Source organism: Ostrea edulis, chromosome 1 (assembly GCF_947568905.1).
Source record: "Ostrea edulis chromosome 1, xbOstEdul1.1, whole genome shotgun sequence".
Classification (NCBI taxonomy): domain Eukaryota; kingdom Metazoa; phylum Mollusca; class Bivalvia; order Ostreida; family Ostreidae; genus Ostrea; species Ostrea edulis.
In genome coordinates, this window is record NC_079164.1 from 44,973,226 (window position 1) to 45,000,642 (window position 27,417).

The following is a 27,417-nucleotide window of genomic DNA, read 5'->3' on the forward strand; positions in this document are numbered from 1 at the left end:
GATACAAACTAATTTCTACAGGTTACTTAGTTCCCAGTATTACATCACTATCGATAGAAGATACAAACTAATTTCAACAGGTAGGACTGTTTAGTTCCTAGTACTACATCACTATCAATAGAAGATACAAACTAATTTCCACAGGTTACTTAGTTCTCAGTACTGTATCACTATCAATAGAAGATACAAACTTATGGCATGTCAAACGTTGCAATATTTGATCTTTTCCATTTGTATTGTATAATTTTCCATTTGTATTCTATATTTTCCATTTGCATTGTATAATTTGCCATTTGCATTGTATCATTTTCATTTGCATTGTATAATTTTCCATTTGTATTGTATAATTTTCCATTTGTATTCTATGTTTTCCATTTGTATTGTATAATTTTCCATTTTTATTCTATATTTTCCATTTGTATTGTATAATTTTCCATTTTTATTCTATATTTTCCATTTGTATTATATAATGTTTTCGTTTGCATTGTATAATTTCCATTTGCATTGCAAAATTTTTCATTTGTATTGCATCCGAGGGACTGTTTATTTAGATTTGTTATGATTCAGAAGGATTGCATTAATAGTTTAGGTCCCACTTATGTTTAGCCAATTAACCGTCACCAGCTGTAGGTGAATTACCATAAATTCTCAAACTTGTTCTGATTTGCCTGCTTTGAGCAAAAAACGAGTGCAGTCCACTTGGCTAGTGCTTTTGAGCTAAGGATCATAAATAGACTTACTATGCTCAGCGCACAGTGGCGTAGCAGTGGGGGTTCTTTAACGTGCCAACGCCTGTCGCAACACGGAATGTCTACTTTCAAGGTCACATTATCCAAGACTCGTGATTCTCAATTTTAAATAGCCATGCGGTTGGGGAAGTATTAACTATATTTATGTCTAAGGTTTGATGCAGCCATGACACGAGTAAAACTCGAACATATGACCTCACAGTTACGAACCAAAAGGTATGTCACTGAACTACCGCGACCTGTTCCATATAGGACTAGCATAGGCGTAGCTTGGGTTCGAATATTACCGAGGCAGGGGGTGTCGACATTTTAACAACGTAAAAGGTGTTTTTTTTACCGAGGCAGCTGCCTCGGTTGCCTCAATGGAAGCTACGCCACTGACTAGTTGAACATACATGTAGCTAGCAATGACGAATCTTGCGCCGGCGGACCCGCCCCCCTTCACAAATATGATATTTTGTTTATTGTGTAATAGCAATGTCGAAAAAAGGATACATGTACGTTTTATTTTGTCAGAACGCCCTCCCCCTGCAACCCCCACCACTACCACCAGCAAGGCTTTGCCCTGGACTCACTAGGTCCCCAGACGTCCAGCAGTAATACTGCATCCTTTCATTCAGAATTATCTAGATCAGCCAGTGGTTAAACACGTGACTAGCTTTAATATGCTGATCACATTAGGCTCATAAAAGCGATAAATTAATTGAGGGGGGGGGGGTGTTACGCCATTCCATTTAGCAAATACGGTACATTCCTGCGCAACGTGGCTTCTGAACTTAACCTCTTCAACATCTCGCGCAATACCAAATTTGATAAACGATAACTTAAGATTAATTCATTGAATAGTTGTAACAAACCAAACTCGATGTTAACAATTGGTGGGGACCCAAGGGCCGAAGTCCCCCGAATCTACTGAATTCTGACTAAATAAAATGTACATGCTTTTCTGGACAGTTCTATCAAAAAAATTGATCATGTTGGGGGGGGGGGGGGGGGGGGATTCGCCTTTGCTAGAGCTAGCTATGTATTTTAAAAAATAACTAGTACTGCATGGACCTGGTCGCAGTAGCTCAGTGATATATCGCTTGCTTTGTGGGTGGGAGGTCATGAGTTCGAGAACCACTCCTGCCATTGCCGCATCAAACCTAAGACATAAACAAAGGCAGTGATTGCTCCTTTGTCCAAACAATCGGCATTTAAAAGTGAGAATCACGGTATCTTTCCGATATGACCTTAAAAACAGATATTCCGTGCCGCTGCAGGCGTTGCACTGTGCACTAAGCACATCTACATAAGTGGTACATCAGTGAACAATTCTCAAAGCAATGTTAGCTAATGAACTCCTTCATAACAAATCAAAATAAACAATCCCTGGGATACAATACAAATGAAAAATTATACAATATAAATGGAAAATATAGAATACAAATGGAAAATTATACCATACAAATGGAAATTATACAATGCAAATGAAAAATATACAATGCAAATGAAAAATATACAATGCAAACAAAAAATATAGAATACAAATGGAAAATTATACAATACAAATGGAAAAGATCAAATATTGCAATGTTTGACATGCCATACAAACTAATTTCTACAGGTAGTACTGCTTAGTTCCCAATACTACATCACTCTCAATAGAAGATACAAACTAATTTCTACAGGTTACTTAGTTCCCAATACTACATCAATCTCAATAGAAGATACAAACTAATTTAAACAGGTAGCACTGCTTAGTTCCAAGTACTACATCACTCTCAATAGAAGATACAAACTAATTTCTACAGGTTACTTAGTTCCCAGTACTACATCACTATCAATAGAAGATACAAACTAATTTCAACAGGTAGGACTGTTTAGTTCCTAGTACTACATCACTATCAATAGAAGATACATATATATTATTACTACAGTAACTTGATCCAAAGAGTCGGATCACGTCGAGTTGACAGGCGCGGATCATCAGATCACACAAGACGCGAAGCGTTGAGTTTGATCTGATGATCCACGCCTGTCAACAAGATGTGATCCAACTCTTCGGATCAAGTTACTGTAGTAATGATAAATTTATTATATATCCCCTTCTGCATTTTAAATTCACATTTATAAGATGATAAATGTAATCCAAATTATCAAAAACACAGACATACCATGAAATTATGTTTTGTGTACGTAGTTTTGTTTTGTGACACGGTCAATATTTTCCACAAATAACGTTGCGTTGATGCATTGTGACGGTATCAGTTTCAGAGGATACTGATGCGGAATCAGACAAGAGGCCCATGGGCCACAGCGCTCACCTGAGTCACCTTAGCCCATATCAGAAGACTTTCCATATATATTTGCATGTAAAACTTTAGTCCCTATTATGGCCCAAACTACCCTTTGCAAACTTGAATCTACACTATGTCAGAAAGCTTTCATGTAAATGTCAACTTCTTTGGCCCAATGGTTCTTGAGAAGAAGATTTTTAAAGCTTTTCCCTATATTTGTATGTAAAACTTTGACCCCCCCCCCCACTTGTGGCCCCATCCTACCCCCCGGGGGTCATGATTTGAACAAACTTGAATCTGCACTATGTCAGAAAGTTTTCTTGTAAATATCAGCTTTTCTGACTCAGTGGTTATTGAGAAAAAGATTTTAACTATATATTTGTATGTAAAACTTTGATCCCCCTTGTGGCCCCATCCTACCCCCGGGGGCCATGATTTGAACAAAGTTGAATCAGCACTATGTCAGAAAGTTTTCATGTAACAATCAGCTTTTCTGGCTCAGTGGTTCTTGAGAAGAAGATTTTTCCTACATATTTGTATGTAAAACTTTGATCCCCTATTGTGGCCCCATCCAACCCCCGGAGCCCATGATTTGAACAAACTTGAATCTGCATTATGTTAGGAAGCTTTCATGTAAATCTCAGCTTTTCTGGCTTAGTGGTTCTTGAGAAGAAGATTTTTAAAGTTTTTCCCTATATATTTGTATGTAAAACTTTGATCCCCCCTTGTGGCCCCATCCTACCCCCGGGGGCCATGATTTGAGCAAACTTGAATCTGCACTATGTCAGAAAGTTTTCTTGTAAATATCAGCTTTTCTGACTCAGTGGTTCTTGAGAAGAAGATTTTTAAAGATTTTTCCTATATATTTGTATGTAAAACTTTTGATCCCCTATTGTGGCCCCATCCAACCCCCGGGGCCCATGATTTGAACAAACTTGAATCTGCATTATGTCAGGAAGCTTTCATGTAAATCTCAGCTTTTCTGGCTTAGTGGTTCTTGAGAAGAAGATTTTTAAAGTTTTTACCTATATATTTGTGTGTAAAACTTTGATCCCCCCTTGGGGCCCCATCTTATCCCCGGGGGCCATGATTTGAACAAACTTGAATCTGCACTATGTCAGAAAGTTTTCATGTAAAAATCAGCTTTTCTGGCTCAGTGGTTCTTGAGAAGAAGATTTTTAAAGATTTTTCCTATGTATTTGTATGTAAAAGTTTGATCCCCTATTGTGGCCCCATCCAACCCCAGGGGCCCATGATTTGAACAAACTTGAATCTGCAGTATGTCAGGAAGCTTTCAGGTAAATTTCAGCTCTTCTGGCCCAGTGGTTCTTGAGAAGAAGATTTTTAAAATGACCCCACCCTATTTTTGTGATTATCTCCCCTTTGAAAGGGACATGGCCCTTCATTTGAACAAACATAAAAAGCCCTTCACCCAAGGATGCTTTTGGCCATGTTTGGTTGAAACTGGCCCAGTGGTTTTGAAGAAGAAGTCGAAAATGTGAAAAGTTTAACAGACAGACGGACAGACAGACAGACGACGGACAAAAAGCGATCAGAAAAGCTCACTTGAGCTTTCAGCTCAGGTGAGCTAAAAACCACAGTGTGGTGATCCGGAAAACCGGATCACACGCTGTGAAATCCACAGTATCAAAGAACGATACATTGATGGGTATATAATAAAAACTAATTTCAACAGGGAGCACTACTTAGTTCCCAGTACTACATCACTCTCAATAGAAGATACAAACTAATTTCTACAGGTAGAACTGTTTAGTTCCCAGTGCTACATCACTATCAATAGAAGATACAAACTAATTTCTACAGGTAGAACTGTTTAGTTCCCAGTACTGCATCACTATCAATAGAAGATACAAACTAATTTGTGCAGGTGTGATAAAATTATAACAATTCTAGTAACTTGATCTGCATGTGTTTTGAACTATCAATTCATGCATGCTTGTCAAATATGCCAGTTTTAAGATGAAGTCTTCTGTGTTGGATGTGCATTTATAGTGCTACTCTGAATGCCTTAGTGGGTCAGAATGTGCACTTACAGGCAGTCAGGAAGACGATAAAGAATATGAAAAGTAGCTTCTGTTTAAAGATTTAAATGTAGGAAATACAAAATACTATCGAAAGAAATTTTTTAATTAATTACTACAAGATCACATTTGCAAATGTTATCCCTAAGATATGGTATGTACAAGTAATATATATTGATATAATAAAGAATTTCATGTACATGTATTTATAATCCTCTGAAGGCTTATCACTTACTTGGTTTGTGTTTCAATTGAATTTGGGAGATGAAACCGCATTATGACAAACTTGCTGTGTAAACTTACTTATGCAGCAATGGGCATTTGTCCCACCCCTACACGTAAACAAATTGTTTCATGCCTCAAACTACACAAGGATCTAACAAAACCGCACACGGAGGTCAAATCTAGTGACCTTTTAGTCTAATCAATCAGCCATGAAATCGACAGAGTAAACTCTAAGACATTCAGAACACTGAAATCTTAATAATATCTGCTTAAGTATTCCGGTAATAACGTGCCACACATGCCGAAGACACTTCAAAGAGTGCATAGTTTGACAAATATTTGCTGTTTGTGTGGATTTTCATTTGTTGTAAGAGAGACCGAGAATGAAGGGAACTCCCAAATCAAGAAGTTATATAAATTGAAATTAAAACTAACGGAGGAAAAGGTTGTTGTGATTCAACAGGTGATTAATTTACCACAGCGCATGGAGGGTAAAAAAAACTGCCATACAGTCTTCATTATTCAGCACAGCTATTAACACATCTTTCTGTTCCTCTTTTAAAGATTAAATCTTGCAATTTTTCAAAATTTTTACCGACCTGCTCCAATATTTGATTGCCATAATATATTTGTTGTTTTCCAGAACTTTTCGTTTACTGAATGCAAATATTAAGAGTTCTCTGATTGGATGAACATATCGATGAATATGCAGGATTAAAAGGTCACTAGATTTGACCTCCATATGTAGTTTTGTTAGATCCTTGTGTGGATCAAAGGATCTAATTTTAATTGTTCACGCCTCAGTGTGTAACAGAGTTCTCTAAAGGGAAATAACTCGCATGCATTTTGAAACTTTTGTATTAACATGAATAAAAGTAAAATAAATCCATTTCATCGGAGCCCATTAAACGTTAATATAAGTTAAAGCTAATATACATTTGTACTGCATTTATCTTTAGTTGGTAAAAGGACCAAAGTAATTTAAATATACAACTAAATATAGATGCAGAGACATATATAACAGAGATTAGCAACTTTCCCCAAGTCTTGCATTATCTCACCGTAACCTGTTTTTTGGTGAAAATGCTTACACTGATTTGAATTACATATACCATCTTAAGAAGGAAAGATATCAAGTTTAAACCTTCCATATCCTATCACTAAAAGATTCGAGATACAGTATTTTCAGAATACATTTTACTTCAAAGTAAAATGAAAGTAAAGTTTCAAAAGGAAACACGACTCAAACTAGGCAAAATTGATAAGATTTCAGGAAATGGTGAAGATTTGTCTACTTTTTTGTTAATGGTTTATATACATGCATGTTGATCTTCAAATCATTTCAAAACTTGTTACATTCAATTCCAATTTATGATAGGAGTGAAATAAACTAAAATCAACATCAATTTATCAATTCAATATTCATCAATTTACCGGTGAGAATGTCACATTATCTCACACAGTAAAGGATTTGTTTATCTCTGTTACATATGTCTCTGAAATGTATAACTATTTTTTTCTTGTGCAGTGCTGACAAGTCAAATACATGAATAATATTGCAATACTGTCAACCAGACCCAACATGAATGTATACTGTACATGCAAACATGTGTTTTAATCTGCAATTATTTACCAGGGTTCCAGTGTACAAGCATTGTCCTATTTCCTGAAGTTGTTATCCCCACCTCATCATGATATGTAATTATGATAGGACCAGGCATCGGCACATTTCCAACCACAACTAATGAGAAGGCTGTGTAGTTCTCAAAGTTCATCCTGAAATAATTTTCAAAACATTGGAAGTAAGTCATTTTTATCTAAAGTCAGAACTGTTCACAGTGAACAAGGACCATGAGGTAAAAAGCTCAACATATAAAAAGCATACACTTAGCCACTCCTGTTCACTTGTGGGACATCTGTAATTGAAATTGATAATTTATTTACATTATATATACCTGTTCACAAGAAGTCTCTCCACTTTGTCCATTGATGTGGCAGTATTTTCAATATAGGACACAAAATTGGAGGAGGCATCAGACCCGTAAGTAACAGTGATATCAGCAGATGTCAGAGGAGTCGCCACAATGGTGGTGTTTGGTTCCAAGCCTACAAACCAAATATTGATAGAAGTTTGAAACATATACTATCATTAATAAAACAATGTGAAGATTCATGATGAGGACTTCTATCTGTTGATTAATTAATCACACTAATGTAAATAGAAAAAGTAAAATACACATGTACTACATGCAGAAACATACCACTGGGTGTCTGAATTCCGATAGTTCCTGGAACAATGGCCCTTTTCTTTCTCCTGGTAGTGATTGTAATTTCCTGATAGATAGTTTTTCCAGCAGTGGACACTCCAAAACGAGATTTAGAATTGGTGATCACGATACACCCAGCAGTAAAATTTGAGCACAACATGGCCTCACTGCAGAGTCTCAAATAAATGAACATTACTTTTCCTACTGGCATATGGAATAAGTTTCCAGATGAGCTACTACCACTGCTTTCTCCTATTCTTAAGTCGGACAATTGTTGAACTTGTTGTCCATTTATCCACAAGCCACTACCAGTTTTAACTTCAGCAGATCCCGATTCATTGAGAGCCACCCATGTACATGGTAGGATGTCATCCATCCATGTTGTGGATCCAAAACAAATATCTGTTTAGAACCAAAACAAAATCTTTGACTATGATTTTGAAATATGCTTCTAAAGAAAAAAAAATACACTAATTACTGTAGACTTGGATCCCCCTTTTGATTTTGCCTCCTTCATTCACATTGAGTAAATATACAAAAGGCTCATATGCCTTAATGGTATTCTGAGTATCACACATTAATAAACTTATAACAGAATTATTGCATGTACAGATGACTTTTGATGGCTCAAACTTTGATCTCTCAAAGTCCTTGATCTCTCAAAGTGAAATCACCGTCCCCATTTTCTTCTCTATATAACTAAGCAAATTTAATTTTGATCTTTTGAACATTTAATTTCTCCATCTCTTAAAGTAAAATTTGGGTCCAGTAAAACATTGAGTGTATTCATTAGGGGTTTATTTAGGGGACACATTGCCCATGTTTCCTTAGCGGTGGATAGTTAATTGTTTAATTGGTGAATTTAACCTTCCTCCTGTGCTTTTATTTGTTTTCATTATGTAATATGTAATAGCTGAAATTACAACTTCTTTGAATTTTACAATAATTTTGAGAATATAATTTAGAGACAAGCCAAGGAAACATTGCTGTTTATTAGAATATATGCTTTGAGTAAAGTGACTGAAATTGTGTAGATTGTGCTCTGTGTGTTTTTAGTGACTGCAAAGACAGCCTGTACAAGAATATTGTCTTAATTGTTAATGTGCATGTATGTCTATCTTAACATGAGAAAAGAAGAAATGAACACATAAAACTACAAAATATCTTTTTATCTATGCAAGATTATTGAAAACAAGTCAATATTACCTAAAAATATGAGGGACAATGTGTCAAATCAATGCCAGGATGTTGTAAATATACACTCTGGTTGCTATAAAATCTGAACCATAATGGTCGGACCCTTAATTTCCAGATCTGACTCTACCTTTCATCTCTTGAACTCTCTATCGCTCAAAGTTTTATCAAGTTTAAACTTTGAATTATTGAGAGTCACCTGTAAATGGTGCAGTCTGAGAATCTTTCATTCAAAGACAATTAATTCATGGGATGTTGATTTCTTCAGAATTCCAATTTTTTCCACAAAAAAATTTTACGTACTGGACAGGTAATATCAATTTTTATCAATAACCTTAATGGTGGTTAAATGAATACAGTTTAAAGTCACAACACACTGGTCATAAGCAAAATTTATGCCACATACATTGCAAAGTGATACATTGTGTAGTTTTGTGGTTTTACTGTGGATTTACAGTAAGTGTGAACGACACATATTGGCAAGTACATGACGTACGTGCTCCAGATAGTTCATTGGAAAGTCCCCGAGTGATTTTAAAGAGCGCTTTTGATAGGTCGATTAAATTATAGGTAGGCGTTCCCAAGTATACAAGTTTCAATATTTGATTTCAATGTAAGTTGCACCATACGTAGCGTGAGATTCAATATCGGTTTTGATTTGACAACGGGGATTTGAGATTACGTTAATAAAATGTCTTGTAAAGTTTATCTTATATATACTAGATATCTACATGTATAAAAGTAATAGGATATCTTATAAAGAAAAAAATATGAGATGTCTTATAAAAGATATAAGATATCTCGTAAACTTTAGAAGATATAACTTTTATCAGATACCTTATAAATTTTATCTTTTAAACAGGAATAAATGTGTCATACTAACATAATCCACCGCAGTATCAATAGGTATGGGAGGGGGCATGAAAGGAATTTGAAATAAAAAGGCGGGATACAAGGTGAAAAAGGCGGGCTCTGATATGTAAAGAAAAGGCAGGATAGCAATATCCCAGAATTCAAATAGTGTTGAATATTGAAAAAAAAAGACAGGATCGAAAATACTGCGGGAAAAGGCAGGATCCGCAGTTGCCTCTATATCCCAATAAAAATTGAAAGGTTACTCCCTTAAATTCCTGTAGATACTTGTCAGTTTTAAGTGATCAGAAATTTCAGTACATGTTTCTATAGGCGATTTTGTCCGTTTAAGAACAATGCTTTTGTTTTTGTTGTCTCTTTCACATTCACAGTTTCCATATCGTTATTTTTAAATAAATCTCTCAGAGGATATTTTCGAAATTTTACAAAGCATTGGATAAGGGCGAGATCAAAAGATCGATGTTGGAAAAATTTCTTAATTCAAATAGTTAGGGAGAAGAGGGGGTAAAAACTCGTAAGTTTCTGTCATCCGACATCGATTACATTTTAGTGGAAAAAAAAGACAACTGACTTTAAAACCACATAATACATTTTAATAAACATTTAATAGTTTCAATGTACACTTTCATTTGTTTTACTTGTTAATCGACTAGTTTCAACATACTTCATATTCAGTTTTGTATTGGGGGTGGGGGGGTGTCTTTGTGAGAACTATACGCACTCAGTTTTCTCAAACATTGAACATTTCATTTTGATCTCGCCCATAAAATATTTTGTCAGATTAAGTAATAAGATCAATAGATATTCTACTTGGAGAAAACATTTATTTTCAACACACGGCAGTTGGATGCTTTGATGTCTTTTACTGTTATATATACCCACATTTTCGTAAGAAATTCGGAAGTAACCATTGCTAGATACTGTTAATTGAATGAACAACTGCAAGTTCTGTGAATTCTATCAAAAACTAAATTCCCCAAACCATCCCTCTCCTGTAACACATTATTAAAGAAATTCAGCATTTCGTTAGCATTAGACGCGCCTTCTATAATGTCATAATAAACCACAGCAAAGGTTGATTGTTAATGTTGCGTTACTGGCGTACCTTTGAACCTATATCGCTGGTCCACCCCTAACTGCATGTCCATGATTGAGATTACCCGTTGTACGAATGACACTCGCTTCGTCAAATATATATATATATATATATATATATATATATATAACACACTATATAACTGACTCGGCTAAATTGCAATAAAATCAGTAGCAAAGAAGTTTTCAACATTTCGTTCGTGTTCAGACCACAGGGGCTTGCCACGAATTGACCCTCTCTATTCTATATTTACATTTATTTGTAAATATAGAATAGACGATGTCAAATTTTAAAAAGACAAAAATTTCGTGACGAGCCCCTGTGTCCAGACGAAATATGCTTCTCTTGGATTTTGTTTGCAGTTTCTTCAAAATTTCTTGCAGCTCTACAAATTAAAGACACCGATGGTACATTGTCAGGGGTACAAATATTTCTTCTTAAGGCCAGATGATATAAACAAAATTTTCTACCTTTAGCACTGAAGAGTTCCCATGGTAAAAAAAATACTTTGGTTGGTTTTGGTTTTCTCATTTATAGTTGTTTGGAACTCTTCTGTGTTTTATGAGCAGGAAAGGGGGTCAGTAAACAATGTAAACAATTGTGATGCCAGAATCATTCAGGAAAAATTATTAGTAAAAAACGTCATCAAAGGTTACAGAATGCTAAGGGCTGTTCCATTAAAACATATGAGATACCCGGGGACGGCAATTAAAAAAAAATCTATGGGTGCTTGTCATTGGTAGAAAATTGCATCTATGGTGGGTACCTACTGCCAGAAAACTGCATCTGTGGGTGGTTGTTTTGATAAAATCTTTATTTTTTTTACCGAAACTGAGAGGAATGCAACAACAGAAGGGAAGGGTTGAAAGTAGAATGTGAAACAAACGCCGTTTTCTGTCTTCATTTTATCTCGGTCGATGAGGTTCCGCGATCTGGTTATCGTTTCCGGTTTGACTCTAAAATTATAGCGACCGGAAATTAGGATTATCTCCCTTGTCCAAAATGGAAAACGAAACGTGCTCGTGGTCCATTGAAACGGTTTTTGATTTTTTCTAGCTGCAATAATGTAGCCCTATCCAATTTTTTTTTATTCTGACGTTTTCGGGATGAGGCTACAATTCCATAGGATCTCCGTAATGGTGCAAAATAATTTTATGAATAACCGATAATAAACTCTGTGTATTAGTCCCAAATGTTGTTTACACCAAAAGGAGTACCAACTTTGTGCTCAGGCATGTCTAATAAAGGTGTTTTTTATTAATTATAATGCACAGCATGCAAAATTCTTCGTCTGCTCCGGGATTCAAGTCAACTCGTACCCTGACCGACTCGTACCCAGGTCAACTCGTACCCAATAGGTCAACTCGTACCCAAAAAGTAAAAGTCAACTCATACACAAGAATCTGGTTATGAGTTGACTCCTCCTCTTCAGTTGATGACAACTCGTACCTAAACGATATATCATTTATATGTGCATACATATATTGCATTATGGGCAGATTCTTGGGTACGAGATGACTTTTGCCTTATGGGTACGAGTTGACCTATGGGGTACGAGTTGACCAGGGTACGAGTTGACTAGAAATCCTGCTCCGCCATGCTTGTTATCGTGAAATCTCGTAGGTCGATCTAATGAAAAAGCTAAACATTGACAATCGGCACGAAAATGTAGTTACTCGAGCCACTTCGACAACGAAAGGAAAATCATTTTGTTGCAGTCTGCTGTTCGGTTTTTAACTTGATATTAAATTCAAACCTTTTCAATACCGACGAAATAGCTTTTGCCTCCATACTTGTCCATTGATGTAAATACTACTTTATATGGCATATGCAAATGACTTGACAATCGGAAGTTGAAAGTATTTGATGGAGAGTGACCCAGATGTATTGTCAAGCTCAGATCTTGCACCTATCCGTAATCTTATAGGAGTAAAAGAAGACAGAATAGTGAAGTATGTTGAAGAAGTCAACGAAAAGGAACGAAATAAACTAGAGCAGAAGAAATTGTTAGATAGTTTTAAAGACGGTCCAATATTGTTACAAACAATTGCTGAGTTAAAGTTATTATTGCACACACACTTTCTAAAGCCAACACACACTGGAAGAAAATCTAAGGCAGACTTTTTAGTTGCTGTGGACAAGGAAATCAAAAGTAGAAATATATCTGATATTTCTTTATATGAGACACTGGAAAAACTTTTCCCTCAAAAGTTTAGGAAGTCAAAATCGTGACATTGAATTTCAGAGATATGCAGCTAGTTTTACCTATTATTTTATAGACATGGTTTTGAATTCTAGGTATTTGTTACCGATGTATACACAAGTCAGTGACTTTTTTAAAGCAATATGCAATGGCCTTTCTTGAACAGTCATTACAATGAAATTTGACAAATGCTTTATCCAATTTTTGAATAGTCATTTTTATAGAATTTGTCTTTGTCAAATTGGCAACTTATTCGGATTGGCATTATTATTTTCAATTTTGTGTCCACCCTGGGTGATTTGGTATGTAAAAAAGTTGGTGATTGTTGTGTAGCATGCCAATTCAAATAATTGACTTAATGGAGTATAAAGTGCCAAAGTTAGAGTTTGGACAATCTATATAGTTTTGGTTGTGCACTGTTTTTTGTATAAAGATTAGAACTGTATTTTGTGTTGAAGTTTAAAGAATATTTCTCCAATCATTAAAACTTGTTCTACCTGTTCATATTAGTATTTGTCATCTTATGTTGAACTATGACTACAGAATTATAGATTTTAATGGGGTTACCCAACACCATTACGAGCATAAATTTCGCTATTTAATTTTCTTTAAATTTTGTTTTATACTTATCTACTTTGACCAATGAAGGAAAATTTATATTAATTTCAAGAAATTTCAACCACACATTTTCATTTGAATAATTTCAATAGATATATAGAAATTTCATCAAGCAAACTTTTGATCACTGAGATGCTCTAAATTTGATATCAAATCGAATTAAAAGGTTTAGCTGATTTTTACAGAGTTATTTCCTTTGGGTGTTGGGTACCACCTTAAAGACCCCCCCAAAAAAACACCATACGGTTGCTCCACGGATGACTGAATGTGGGCGGAGCTTATCCATGGTCAATGTTATTTACCTGGAATTTATCTAGCTAAGAGATCGGTTGTTGTGTATATTTTTATGATATACACAGGAAATTTCTCAGGTTATTACAAATTATGCTTAGTGTCTTGATTTGTGCAAAAAAAAAAAAATAATTAAAATTTCTACCTACATGCATACCTCATTTCTATTTCCCGTAAACCTTCATACTTGGTCATATTTATGTATTGCAAATGACAGGTTTAGCCCATTTCTAAACCTTTGCTTTTTAAAACTTCGAATTAAATTGTTATATATCGTATATAAATAATTTCCGAAATATAATATTACCCGGCGTTTCCAGGCACTTCCTGGTGTCCCGGGGAGTTCGCGGTGTCGTGGGTGTAGTAGGTAAAATATCCATGTTTCGAGAGAATGAATAAATCCAAGTAGATCTGTGTACATGTACAACCAAATGAAGAATGGTCAAGATACCCCTCGATATGGGCCGTCTGTAGGGTTTCTGTAGCTGTAGTGTTTGCGTAATGGTGGTATCCCAAACAGAAGCTGACACGAAGTCTCCCCCCCCCTTCCTCTCTCTCTCTCTCTCTCTCTCTCTAGGGTTTCTGTGGAGTAGTGTTTGTGTAATGATGGCATCCCAAACAGAAGCTGACACAAAGTCTACACCCCCTCCCCTCTCTCTCTTTAGGGTTTCTATGGACGTAGTGTTTGTGTAACGATGGTATCCCAAACAGAAGCTGACACATAGCTAGTCTACCCCCCCCCTTTCTCTCTCTCTCCCTTACTCTCAATCATTGACTAAATGAGTAATTATTGTCATACATATGCAACACTATTGTCATGCCATATTATTTCATCTATATTATTGCTACAGTTTTACACATTTCTCTCTCTCTCTCTCTTTCTCTTTTTATAAACATAAAACCTGATAAATTATAAATAGCTCAATAACTCTCTCTCTCTTTATCTTTATAAATATAAAACCTGATAAATTATAAATAGAAATCTCTCTCTCTCTCTCAATATAAAGCCATGATAAATTATAAATAGAAATATCTCAATAACTTATTTATGCTTTTTTACTGTTGTTTGATTTCTGATTGTGTAATTTATAATCCATGTGGTATCTCAAACAGAAGCATTTTTAAAACTACTGTAACAGTTTTACGCATGGGCAATATAACCATTATACATGTTGATGTGCGTGCTGCGTCAATAAAGAATTGTTCATGTTTTTATAAATATAAAGCCACAATAAATCATTAATAGAAAATATTCCAATAACTTATGTTTGTTTGGTTTTTTTTTTTGTTTTTTTGTTTTTTTTAATTATTGTTTGATTTCTGATTGTTTAATCTATAATACATGTATAAAGATGGAGAGAGAAAATACGATGATAAATTGCATAGTATAGGGGACGTTAGAAATTAAAATATTCTAGGTGCGAGTCAATGCTATCAAAACTCAGGTATACTGGGGCTTTCCTCGAGATCTGAAGACTGCTGGTCATCATTAGCCATGATTGTTATCAAAACATCTTTCTCAGGTAGCTGTAGACCAGGGTCTCTGCAAACATCAATCAACCTCAGCTCTATTGTTAAAAGTTTGATTGACCAGTGGCTTATCATTGATCATGACACAGGTAAAATTTGGGGGCCATTAACTTAAAGTTGGGTCTTTAAATACACAAATTTGGAGAGGGATATAAAAGTCTTCAACTGTCAGAAATGGATCAAGTCCTTCAGCTTTTTATTATCGTTTTCCCAAAGAAGTTGTTGTTATTCTATAGCATTTGGACACTCTCTAAAATCAACTTCATTCAGTGATGACTGTTTATCAAACTTGGTACATAGTTTTTAGAATGACATAGAACCCTATTATATTTTTTACAGGATCCAGTTGTCATTCCATAACATCCTTGTGAACAATGCAGTGAGCCGTAGTGTAACAAATATCTAAGACATCAGTGTTGTAGAGACACATTTTCATGTTTTTTAATACTCAAAATACTAGTCAATTTTAAAACTTTTAATAATTGTTTTTGAACATTTACAATACTAGGCTTTTTATGAACAGGTAGACTTATAAAATTGATTTAGTTCATTGTGTTTAAGAAAGACAGTCTTGATAGAATAAATTGATGGTTCTATGATCAAGCTTCATTGATGGTCAGTTATTTGAATGTTGATGAGACCCAAGATACTCTTCTCTTTACTATCATGCTTGGGAACATCTAAAAATAGACCTCTATTCAGGGGTTATAAATAGTCATTCATACATATTGAATTTAAAGAAAAAGTGTATTTCACATTTATTTCACTTCTATGGGTGGTGCCGCACTATCTAAAATTGCTTCTGTGAGTGGTCCCTCATTACATTTTTATGCTTCTATGGGTGGTTACCCAAATTTTAAAGTGCCTTCCCCGGGTACCTCATATGTTTTAATGGAACAGCCCTAAGAATGGTTATGCATTATCCCTTGGACGTAAGATAGTGAATGTTGATGCCAATAACAACGTGGTGATCGAGGAGAAGTTGGATGAATCAAGAAAAAATTGTTCGTCTGGTGATAATTCACAAGAATGCCTAGGAAATGAAGAAACGTATCCATCTGATGCATCAGAGAGTGAGGAATCGGAAGAAGAGCATGAGAAGATGATTTGTTGGAGACGAGTTGTGGAACTTGGAATTCTAGTGGACAATTTGGAAAAAGGTTGTGCTGCGTGTGGTAGACTACTAGATTTAACAACGCATAAGACATTGTGAGGACGAAAAACGGTATGGACTTGGATCATTGCTATATATAAGATGTCAACAGGAAGCATGCAGTTATCTTTCTCCTGTTTCTACTGGGAAACGTGACATAATGCAGAAATTAATGTAAAATGGCACATCTCAGAGATCCTGTATTAGGCATTTCTTTATTTTTTTTCAGAGATGAATAGCAAAGGAAAACCAAGAGTGACAAAAACCCCCAAAAACAAACAGTAAAATCATAAATGCCATTGTAAATTATTTTCAGAAGTTGTAAAATTTTACTCTTATATTATGGGAGATAACTCTTCTTTGTCTTGAGAAAATCAGCCAATGTGATATTTACAATTTTGCTTCTACTCAGAAAATTCACCCCATATGGTATATGATTTTTATGTTCCCCAAACAAAGTTTGGGAACATATTGTTTTTACTCTGTTTCTTATTATTATTAAGGTCTTCCGTCTCCTGCGGAAGACCTTACTATTATTGTTCGCGTTCTTCTTCTTCATTATTATTATTATTATTTTCCTTGGTAGTACACGCGTTTTTCTCAGCCATTTCTCGATCGATTTTCACGAAATTTTCAGGAAAGATGTCTTTTGGTGACGAGACTTTGCTTGCAAAATTTCGTGCTTGACGTCACTTCCGGTCAGGAGTTATCTGTCTTTTAGTGACTTTTTGAAGGGCCTTGTTGTCCACACATCTCCTCCGTTAGTTTTGAAGCTAGAGTCTTGAAATTTCTACACAAGATAGAGTAAACATTTTAGAAGATTTGTGGGGGATTCGATTTTACCGGAGGATATTTGCCTAAACGCTCGCCTGGACCTGAAAAAATGGATGCCAAAATTTTTCGCCGATTTCGGCGATTTTTGACCTTTGATCTCCAATATCTTTTTTCTTGCAAATATTTTGTTAAGACATGTAGACCAAAAGTTGTGCACATTTACGAGATCTTTTCGAAAATATCAAGATTTAGGGGCTAGCCCCTTAAATTAGGGATCTAGAAGGGCTCAAAGTCTACATCAAATATCTCAAAAATCGTTAATATTTTGGTATAAGTCAAAGAACAAAAAATGTTCATCTCAACAATCCAAATCTATTCATATAAAAATTTAGGTCATATGTTACGTAATAAGGGATTTTAAGGGCCCAAACCATAAATTTTTTACCCCTTGTATCTCGAAAACGACAAATATTTTGAAAAGCAATAAAGAACAAAAGTTGTTCAGAATGATGATCTGAACAATATGCATATTTCGTTTTTACCCTATGTGGCCCCGTTAGGGAGCTACAGTTTGGCCCCTAAAAATTACTTCTAGAAATAACTCGAGAACGGTCAAAAATTTCTAAATACTTGTTGAACAAAAAATGTTTGAAATATCATGACCTTTCTTACGATATCAAGCAAAAGGGGCCGACCCTTTAAATTAGGGGTTCAGAAGGGTCCAAAGGTTTATGAGAATATCTCAGAAACTATTAATATTTTGTAATAAGTCATTGAAGCGGAAATGTTCATCTAAACGAGCTTGTTCTTATCAAATCAAAAAGTAGGTCATATGTTACGTAATAAGGGATTTTAAGGGCCAAAATCATAAATAATTGACGCCTCATATCTTGAAAACGACAAATATTTTGAAAAGCATTATTGAACAAAAGTTGTTCAGAATGATAATCTAAACAATATGTACATTTCGTTTTTTCCCTATGTGGCCCCGTTAGGGAGCTACAGTTTGGCCCCTAAATATTTCTTGTAGAGATAACTCGAGAACGGTAAAGAATTTCTAAATACTTGTTGAGCAAAAAATGTTTAAAATGACAAGGCCTTTCTTACGATATCAAGCAAAACGGGCTGGCCCTTTAAATTAGGGGTTCAGAAGGGTCCAAATGTTTTTGAGAATATCTCAGAAACTATTAATATTTTATAATAAGTTGTAGAAGCGGAAATGTTCATCTCAACGAGCTTAATCTTATCAAATCAAAAAGTAGGTCATATGTTACGTAATTAGAGATTTTAAGGGCCAAAATCGTAAATATTTGACGCCTCATATCTTTAAAACGACATATTTTTTGAAAAGCATTATTGAACAAAAGTTGTTCAATGTGTCATAACCTATCGATCAATATCAAAAAATGGGTCTGTGGGCCTCATGGCTCGCCTGTACAGTCGATTTTTGTCGATATCAGTCAATTTCAAAAACTTGTAACTGGTAAATATTTTGTAAGGACATATTGAACAAAAGTTGTTCAGTTTATCGAGATCTATCGATTGATATCAAGAAATAGGCCTATGGTCCTAATGGCTCGCCTGTAGAGTCGATTTTTTGTCGATATCGGTCGATCTCAATAACTTTTTACAGGTAAATATTTTGTAAAGACATATAGAACTAAAGTTGTTGAGTCTATAGAGGGCTAACAAATGACATCAAGAAATAGGCCCGCGGGCCTTATGGCTCGCCTGAAGAGTCGAATTTCAAACGAATTTCACCGCAACTTTGCTTCAGAAGCTTATGATATGAAAAATTGATTATATCTAAAGTGTCTTAAAGTCGGAAATTAAATTGGGACTCATTTGTCTTTTTTTTTTTTTTTAACTCCGAGTGCATCAACAAATCGGACGGAAGACCTACTCGTTGCTCGCAACGAGATCGTGTCTAGTTATTATTATTCTTTTTCTCCGGTACTTTTTTGTCCGGTAGTGTTCTCAGAAACTACAAAAGGGATCGATATGAAACTTTCCAGGATGATAGTATAGCGTTTGTAGATGTGCATAGTGATAGTCATTTTGTCTGCACGTGCATGCACGCGCGCGCACGTGCATTGCAATTTTGGTACAAAAAATGGAAAATCAGAATATTGAAAGAAGCGATATAAAACCTAAATAGGATGATAGTATATCATTTGTACATATGAAAAATAATAGTTATTTTGTCAGCACGCGCACGCATTCGCGTGTACGCGCATTACGAAATTTGTACACTAACTTTGGAATCAGTCTAACTTTTTTGTTGTTCATTGAAATGGCTTGAAATTCATATCATAGGTAGATATTGAGACCCTTAACTGATTTGCATGGTCAAAATTACCAATTTGCACGCGCATGCACGTGCGCTTCATTTTGATTGGATAATACTAAAACGTTTGTAACTATCTTATCTATGAAGCGAATGAGATGATATTCACAGCATACGTAGACAATATGTGTATCTATATATTGGTGTAGCAAAAAAATGCCAACGCACACGCGCATGCGCGTGCAACGGTTTTTAAATGTTCAATTTTTAAAGGACGATAACGTTTTTGTTTTTCGTCAAATTCTATTGATATTAATGGTTTAGATGTGTCTTGGTACTCCTTACAAATTGCTGTGGTTAGAATTACTGCTCAGCACGTGCATGCACGTGTGCTAAATTCTGATTGGACGATTTTAAAATCGCTATAACTTCCTTATATTTGGTGGAAACGTTATGAAATTCACACTGTGGGTATATGATACACATGCCTGTTGAACGACATCAACAAAAATTCGGATTCATACACGCGTGCGCGTGTATGCGCGTGCAACGCTTCCTTTCATTTTTTGGTACTGAAATGACCATATTGAACTTACTACATGTAATTAAAGGCTAAAATAAAATGATTTTTTGCTATAGATTCACAAGTACATCACTTTTTAATTGGGGGAGGTTTGGGGAACATCTGTAACGGTCCCCGTTACAATTAGAACTAGTTTCTTACTGATTTTACCATAAAATAAACCCTTGGCATGTAATTTTAAAATCAACGTCATTGTTTTAGTTGGTATTGGTTTCCCCTTTTCGCAGAGTCTCTTCCATTGTGCTAAAGATTATGTAATGACACACTAGTGTAAAGACACGTGTGCCCATCTAAAATTATTTTTATTCCCACCCCTTTAAATATTGGTCCAATCGCAGTGATTGTTCTTTCCTTGATGCGTCATCATTGACAGATTTGTTTTGAAATCAACTATCCGGGACGTGAATGAACTTGAGAAGCTGAGTCGTTCACACTTACTGTAAATTCACAGTAAAGAAGGTTTTTTTGTTTTTTGTTTTCTTTCTATTTTGGCAGTTTTTGCACTGCCTCTAAGGCCCTGGGAGTACAGTCATCTTGAAATTTATGTTCTCCTAGTGTTAAAGATGCTCTATATCAAATTTGAAAAGAATTGAAATGGTAGTTATCAAGAAGTTGAACATGAATAACTGATGCAGACCAATCAATAGCAATATGTCACCCCAAGTAACTAGAGGCACCTAAAAATGGGGATAAAATGAAACAAGCAATTAAATCTAAAACAGGGTTTAGCTATTTTTCAAATACATTGGAGTGACTATGGAAAAAACTTTGAAAATATTCATTCACGGAGTGATATCAGATCTGAATTTTTAATATACGTACCATATCTGTTGACAGCTGGATCATCAGATTTGGTGAAGGACACTCCTGCCTTCTTTCCACCTTCCTGTCTGTAAGATTTGGGGGGATACACTGCTTGAGGGAAGTCTATGGCAAATAACAGGGTGGCATTGACATCTGTCAAGGGAGGAATCAGCAACACTGTCACACCTGTACAAAATCATCTGAGTAATTATAAAGTCACAGACTATAAATATTTGAATTGCTTTAGATGTTGTTTAAAGCTCCAATAATCTCTCTTCTCAAGTCGCTGCCAACTTTCCCAATTTAGACGGGATTCTCCCAATTTTAAACATAATTCCTGCTCTCCCAAATTCACATCCCCCTAACCTAGAAATTTCCAGAAGCAGAATCTTTATATAGAGAATGGATTTTTCCGGTCTGAAAAGCGGAATTCCGTTTTAAAGCGGAGAAAAATCATGTCTGATATATGTACAATGATGAATATTTTCTTTAAAAAGACAAATATTACCATATATACTCGCCTATAAGTTGGATTTTTTGAGAGTTAAATTTTGGTCCAAAACTCTATGTCCGACTTATAGGAGTGTCATAAGAAGATTGGTATTTTTCTGGATGGCATAACGTATAGCCTAGTATTTTTTAAACAACATAAACATGGACAAAATAAACAAAATAGTAACTGTTTAATTTGTTGAGAATAAAAAGTGAAATATCAAGTCATATCTCAAAACATTATTGGAACACAGATAAATACATAAGAGTATGATATGAAATTGATTTGTTGGGAAAAAATATCAAATATCAGCACATTTTTCAAAATATTATTTAAAACACAGGTTAAAACAATAGAGCATTGATTTGAAATTGTCAACAGATTCTTGAAGAAAGTTAGACAGACTTATAAATGGGTCAATGACAATTCCCTCCAAAATAACCTAAAAACTATACAACCGACTTATAGGTGAGTATATATGGTAATTTTCACCACAAAATGTTGCAAATTTAGAGCTTTGCAAAAATGTTGTCATGCACCAAACCCCCCATGGGGATTTTTAAAAGTTGACATGTATGGAGATTTTAAGACTTTGTGATATAGATATTCTAACCATTCATTGCCAAGAATTTGCTCTGTAATACCTTTTGAATCATTGTGAGCGGCTGACTGTCCTGCCCCATTGTAACAAATGATGGACACATAGTAGGTATGGTTGTGCTGGAGAATGCCTTCTAAACTGCTGTTGATTCCGGCCACATTCTGTCCATTAGAGGTATATTCCTGGATGTCTGTGTCCCCTGGAGAAGTTCCTATGGCCCACAGATATTCCTGAAAGTTAAATATATGAATGACATTACAATATTCAAATATCTCTGAATATTTTGTCTTTATTGTTTGTTTGGCACATATGAATGTTTATGTTTAGAAAAAAAAATAGTTTGTGCTGACAAATTATCCAGATTCAGTTCTGACTTTTAGTACTTTTTGCATTTCATTGGCTGTTGTATATATTCTGCCATTATTTCAGAGTCTTGATCTGGATTGTTCACGTGTCATCTGCCACCAGCCCTCCTCTTACCTTTTCATAGTAACCATGATCACTGGCATGTCAGTCATGCAAGCTAGGTCTATTTCACATTGCTGTACCCAACAAACTGAAATGTCAGTGCCCTACACTTTTCTCACTGACAGCTCATGCAGGAACTTGTACTACACCAGCACATGCAGTTCCCACAGGAGCTGACATAACAATAACTCATACAGTTCCCACACAAACCCGCATAACAGCTCAAGTAGTTTTCTGCAGGAACTTGTAATACTTCAGCACATGCAGTTCCCGCAGGAACCTGCATAACAATAGATCATGCTGTTCAACAGGAATTTGCATCTCACACCTTGCATAGCTGAGTTTACCTCTTGCCAATTACATTTGTTGGTACTTAGATTTTTGAAAATGTTATTTGCATCATAATACAATTAGAAACCTTAATCTGTCTCCGTTATTTATTCGGCACAAACTAAAAGGTGACTGTCAATTTTCTGCAACTGTTCATACATGTACATGCATTCCCTTTATAGTTGGGATCTATAGCAAAGCTATGGACCTGACTATCGGGATCACTAATCTCAGACATGAATCTGCAGAAAAAAAGTGGAAGGGGGTCTGGGGGTTCTCCCCCTGCAGATATCTTGGGACAGTGATGTGGGGGTCCAGGGGGCAAAGGCCCCATTTGAAAATCGATATTTTGAGTTTTAAGAAGTTTTTCAAAAATGAATTCTATGAACCAATTTTGAGGTTCTAAACTTTATGAAATTACCATTAATAGTAAGTATTGGCTCCCTAATACAATCTTAGGCAATGGTCCTACACATTAAATTCTACCAACACTAAAACAAAAGCTGGACTTTATCATAATCAATGGCCTTAACATTGCTGTTGTCTCTTTCACTAATTTGCAGACATTTATGTATTAAGGCTCACGCATTTACAATCAGTGTACATTCTGCTGATTGGGTGATATTGTAAGGATTCAACCAATCAACGTGAAGAATACAATGAAGAACTACTGACCGCTATGTAAAATTTAAAGTCAAAACCGGATATTCCAGAAAATAAGATTCGTAAATGGTGTTTATTGAACATAGAAATTTCCAGAAGTGGAATCGTTATATAGAGAACGGATTTTTTTCTAGTTTGGAAATAAAGCAAAGAAAAATCATGTGTGTACTAGTTATGTACGTATTAATCTGAATGGGATCCAAATCACAGCCAAAATGAGCATACACTTTCTATTATTGGGATATCAGTATTGTAATACTCTACTGGTGTAAGACTCTAAAGTGCGACGGTCGTTCCAAAGTGCGATGGTCATGCCAAAGTGCGATGGTCTGCATCAAAGTCTGATGGTTTGTTAACGTTACGGATGCCAAAGTGTGATGGCCACGCCAAAGTCCGATGGTGCAGAGTTCAGTAACGTTTGTGACGTCACATCATTGTGACGTCATTCTTAACGTCTTTCAAAATAAAACCGACAAAATGCAACACGGACGACAGCAACGGCAAGGTATATAAGGTTGAGGATATAGTGAGAATGGCAAAGTACATTTGTTGTCGAACTATCTACTTCGCCCAAACATTCTTTAATTTATGATCATTTATTACTTGTGACATACACGTAATAAAATCCTGGGGATATGCTACAATGCAAAACACTCTATACGATTTCGCATTGGAAAATTCTGTGTTTACTAACACGACAACTAAATGGTAATGAAGTAAGTTGAACTTCTTATTTTTTATGCATGGATTTTACACTGATATTTTAGTGAAACAAAACACGGTTGGTACCGTCTGTACTGCAACACTGTGTCGTTCACAAACCAATGGATTTCGGCGTGTCACACCATCGCACTTTGGTGTGTCAGACCATCGCACTTTGGCGCACAAGTGTGGACCATCGCACTTTGGCGTGTCACACCATAGGAGTTTGGCGAAGACCATCGGGGTTTGGCGTGACCATCACACTTTGGAGTCCCATCGCACTTTGGAGTCTTACTTATCAAATAGCAATTTTCCATATACATTCACATATTTCAGATTGTGAACACAGTAAATGATATGTTTTACAATTTACAAATGCTAGAAAATAATATACTTTTTTTTTTTTTTTTTTTACATTTACCAAAGAAACTTCACTTTGAGAAGGTTCTTGCGATGACTAGCTTTATCACAACCAATTCCTAGTTCTTATTCTCGCTGTGCTTCATAAAATAGTTCATGGGACATTGCACTATACATGTATATCAAAATGTCAATGTTTTTTTAGCATTTGTAAGCAGATGTAAATTTGATTCATAAGTAAATGAATGATTTTATTGGGTATCTATAATATGCGCACAAAACATCAACAGATATATGTTGTAGCAGAAGGTTTGACAATCCAAAACAATGGGAATATAAATAGTACAAGTTGTACCAAATCTCTGAGCCAGAGTAGTGAATGTTTGAAAAGCTAAGTCAAGAGAATGGGAAGTGGCCTTAACTTGGTAAACTTTGAGAAACTGTTATAGAACATTAGTCTTATATGATTGCGATTTTGTGGGTTCTAAAGTATTCATATAGGCCTTCAGTTCTCATTGTTTAAGTAGGCCTACCTTTTTGATAAGTGCCTGTGGGATATTATTAGTATTTTATCAACACAGATACTGACTACCTGTACATTCAGTACTTTGTTTTGTACAAAGTGCATCTTCTATGAAACACTAACCACTATGTCACTTTCATCATCATTGCACTTCCAGATGGCCTTGATGGTGCTGTTAGATTGCTGGAAACGAACAGGAGTACTCTCCCCTTGGTCAACATCAAAGTAAATGTCCAAACTCATCAGCTCTTGATCAAACTCAGGTGGAGAAATGTCTACATTGAAACCATCTGACGAAGACACAGTAGAGGCACCAGATCCGCTTGTGGCCCTTACTGCATAAAATATTAAAGTGCTCTTAAAAAATTATATCAATCCTAATATTGTACCAATATTCAATAAATTTTATTTTGTGAAAGACATACAAAATGCATATGAAAATGCAGGTATGCTTGACATTTCAAGTTATGAAAAATTCAAATTTAAGTATACCTGTGAGATAGTATGTGGCTAACTCCTCAGTTCCAGAGTTATTTCTCATAGCTGTTAGATTCAAATTATTCAAAGAGAAGACCTTCAGTACAGTGTCATCAGCACTGCAGGAAGCATCACAGCTGTACTGAGAGCAGTCATTGATACAGGGGATGCATGGAAGATCAATCTGCAAGAATTGAAAGATTCAACACTACAGTGTATAAATCATAAACACTACTCTGCTATCCTTAAATTAAAATCTGCAATATGTCAAATTCTATATTCCCAGTTTGACCCATTCACTTGAATCCATCATTAATCATTAAATAAAAAGCAAAAGCAACATATGAAAAACTTAGAGCTGTCCTAAAGGGATTAAAACCGCAAAGGGGCACAACAGAATCTGGTTAAGTTTGAAAACAATATTTTTAAAATGACCTTTCATCCAACCTTGTAAATCTGATACACAAAGTGTAAAATTAATGCGACTACCAAAATTTTATATAATCTCAATCTTTAGGTACTTAAAGTATTCTTAGTTACTTTGATGTATCTTAATTTTAATCACACCTAGAGTTTAGTTTGCATTCCATTTGTAATAAATGTGTAGTGGTCAGCTGGGTTTGATCACCGGTACCAGATAGCTCAGTTGGAAGTGCCTTACTAGAGATTCAAGGGACCTGGGTTCAAATCCCAGACTGTTCCATTGCATTGCCCCCATCCCCCGCCCATTCTGTTACATTTGGTGTCGTAGACCAGTCCCTGGTACTGAAGGTAAAAAATACCTGCCAGAGAATAGAGATCCTGGGTTGACGTCTTCAATGTGTGAAGACATTTAATGAAGGATGATTGTGGTGGTAATACAGCTTTTGATTATTGGTGCCAGATAGCTCAATAGTAGAGCACCTGACTAGAGATTCAAGGGGCCTGGGTCCAGATCCTAACCTGGTTCATTGCTTCCTGTTACACATGTAAGGTAAGAAAATACTGAAATGTTACCCCTGAATCAGAGTCATCTAAGGAGTGTATGTTAAAAAACAAAAAGCACCTTGAAATATTCAAAATACTCCATATACCTCTATTTGTACGAATTTCTATATTTCAAATTCACTACAAACTAACAGGTCAGAAAAAATAGAAGTTCTATGATCCCAACTTTTTCACTTGATCCTCAGAACATAACAAACTGGCATTGTAAAGTGAATTGTAAAGTCAAGACAGAAAAAATATTTTTAATTGCCAACTACAAATAATTCTACACATTTCTAAGTATGTCTCCTTCATGCCAAAATGGTCATGGTGGTCTAACATTTAGGAAGCCCATTCGGAATCAAGAGGTCAGGGTTCGATAGTCGACACACAACATAGGTAGTGACTGTTCCTTTGCCAAGCACCCAGTATTAGGAGTCAAAAGTCATAGGTCTTTCAGATATGACAGTGAAAAATAAAGGCACAAAACAGTGGGACCATAAAGAACCCTGAAATGCATAGGTCAAAAAAGGTAACATCTCCACATGATGAAAATTCTTAAATGGTATGTAAAACAATTAACATACTAACAAAATAAAACTCATGGCAAAAAACTGTAATTTAACTTTAAAGGTAATTTATAATTGAATGAAAATGAATCTTGATAGAAATGAATCTATATAGTTCTTACAATGTACATTGTTTAATCAATTAGATGGACACAAAAGTTTAAAATTCAAATTCTAGTTTAGAACATCAAAAATTTTGTGTTGAAAATCAATTACACATTGTTATTTACTGATTTATGCAAGTTCCAATTACTAGAAATGTGTTACAAAAAATAAAGAACACTTATGTCATATGTC

At 35.3% G+C, this 27,417-nt stretch overlaps 1 protein-coding gene across 1 annotated transcript in view; it reads right to left on the reverse strand.

The window, feature by feature from the left end:
- The window catches only part of LOC125653681 (uncharacterized), a 226,576-nt gene that overhangs the window by 11,303 nt on the left and 187,856 nt on the right, over window positions 1–27,417 (reverse strand). Inside the window, exons 236-242 of the mRNA XM_056150422.1 lie at window positions 25,601–25,769; window positions 25,232–25,443; window positions 22,106–22,292; window positions 20,987–21,154; window positions 7,557–7,964; window positions 7,251–7,401; window positions 6,929–7,071 (exon numbers count right to left, since the gene is read on the reverse strand). Of these exons, the coding sequence (XP_056006397.1) occupies window positions 6,929–7,071; window positions 7,251–7,401; window positions 7,557–7,964; window positions 20,987–21,154; window positions 22,106–22,292; window positions 25,232–25,443; window positions 25,601–25,769 (1,438 nt within the window). The remainder of the gene's footprint in view (window positions 1–6,928; window positions 7,072–7,250; window positions 7,402–7,556; window positions 7,965–20,986; window positions 21,155–22,105; window positions 22,293–25,231; window positions 25,444–25,600; window positions 25,770–27,417) is intronic.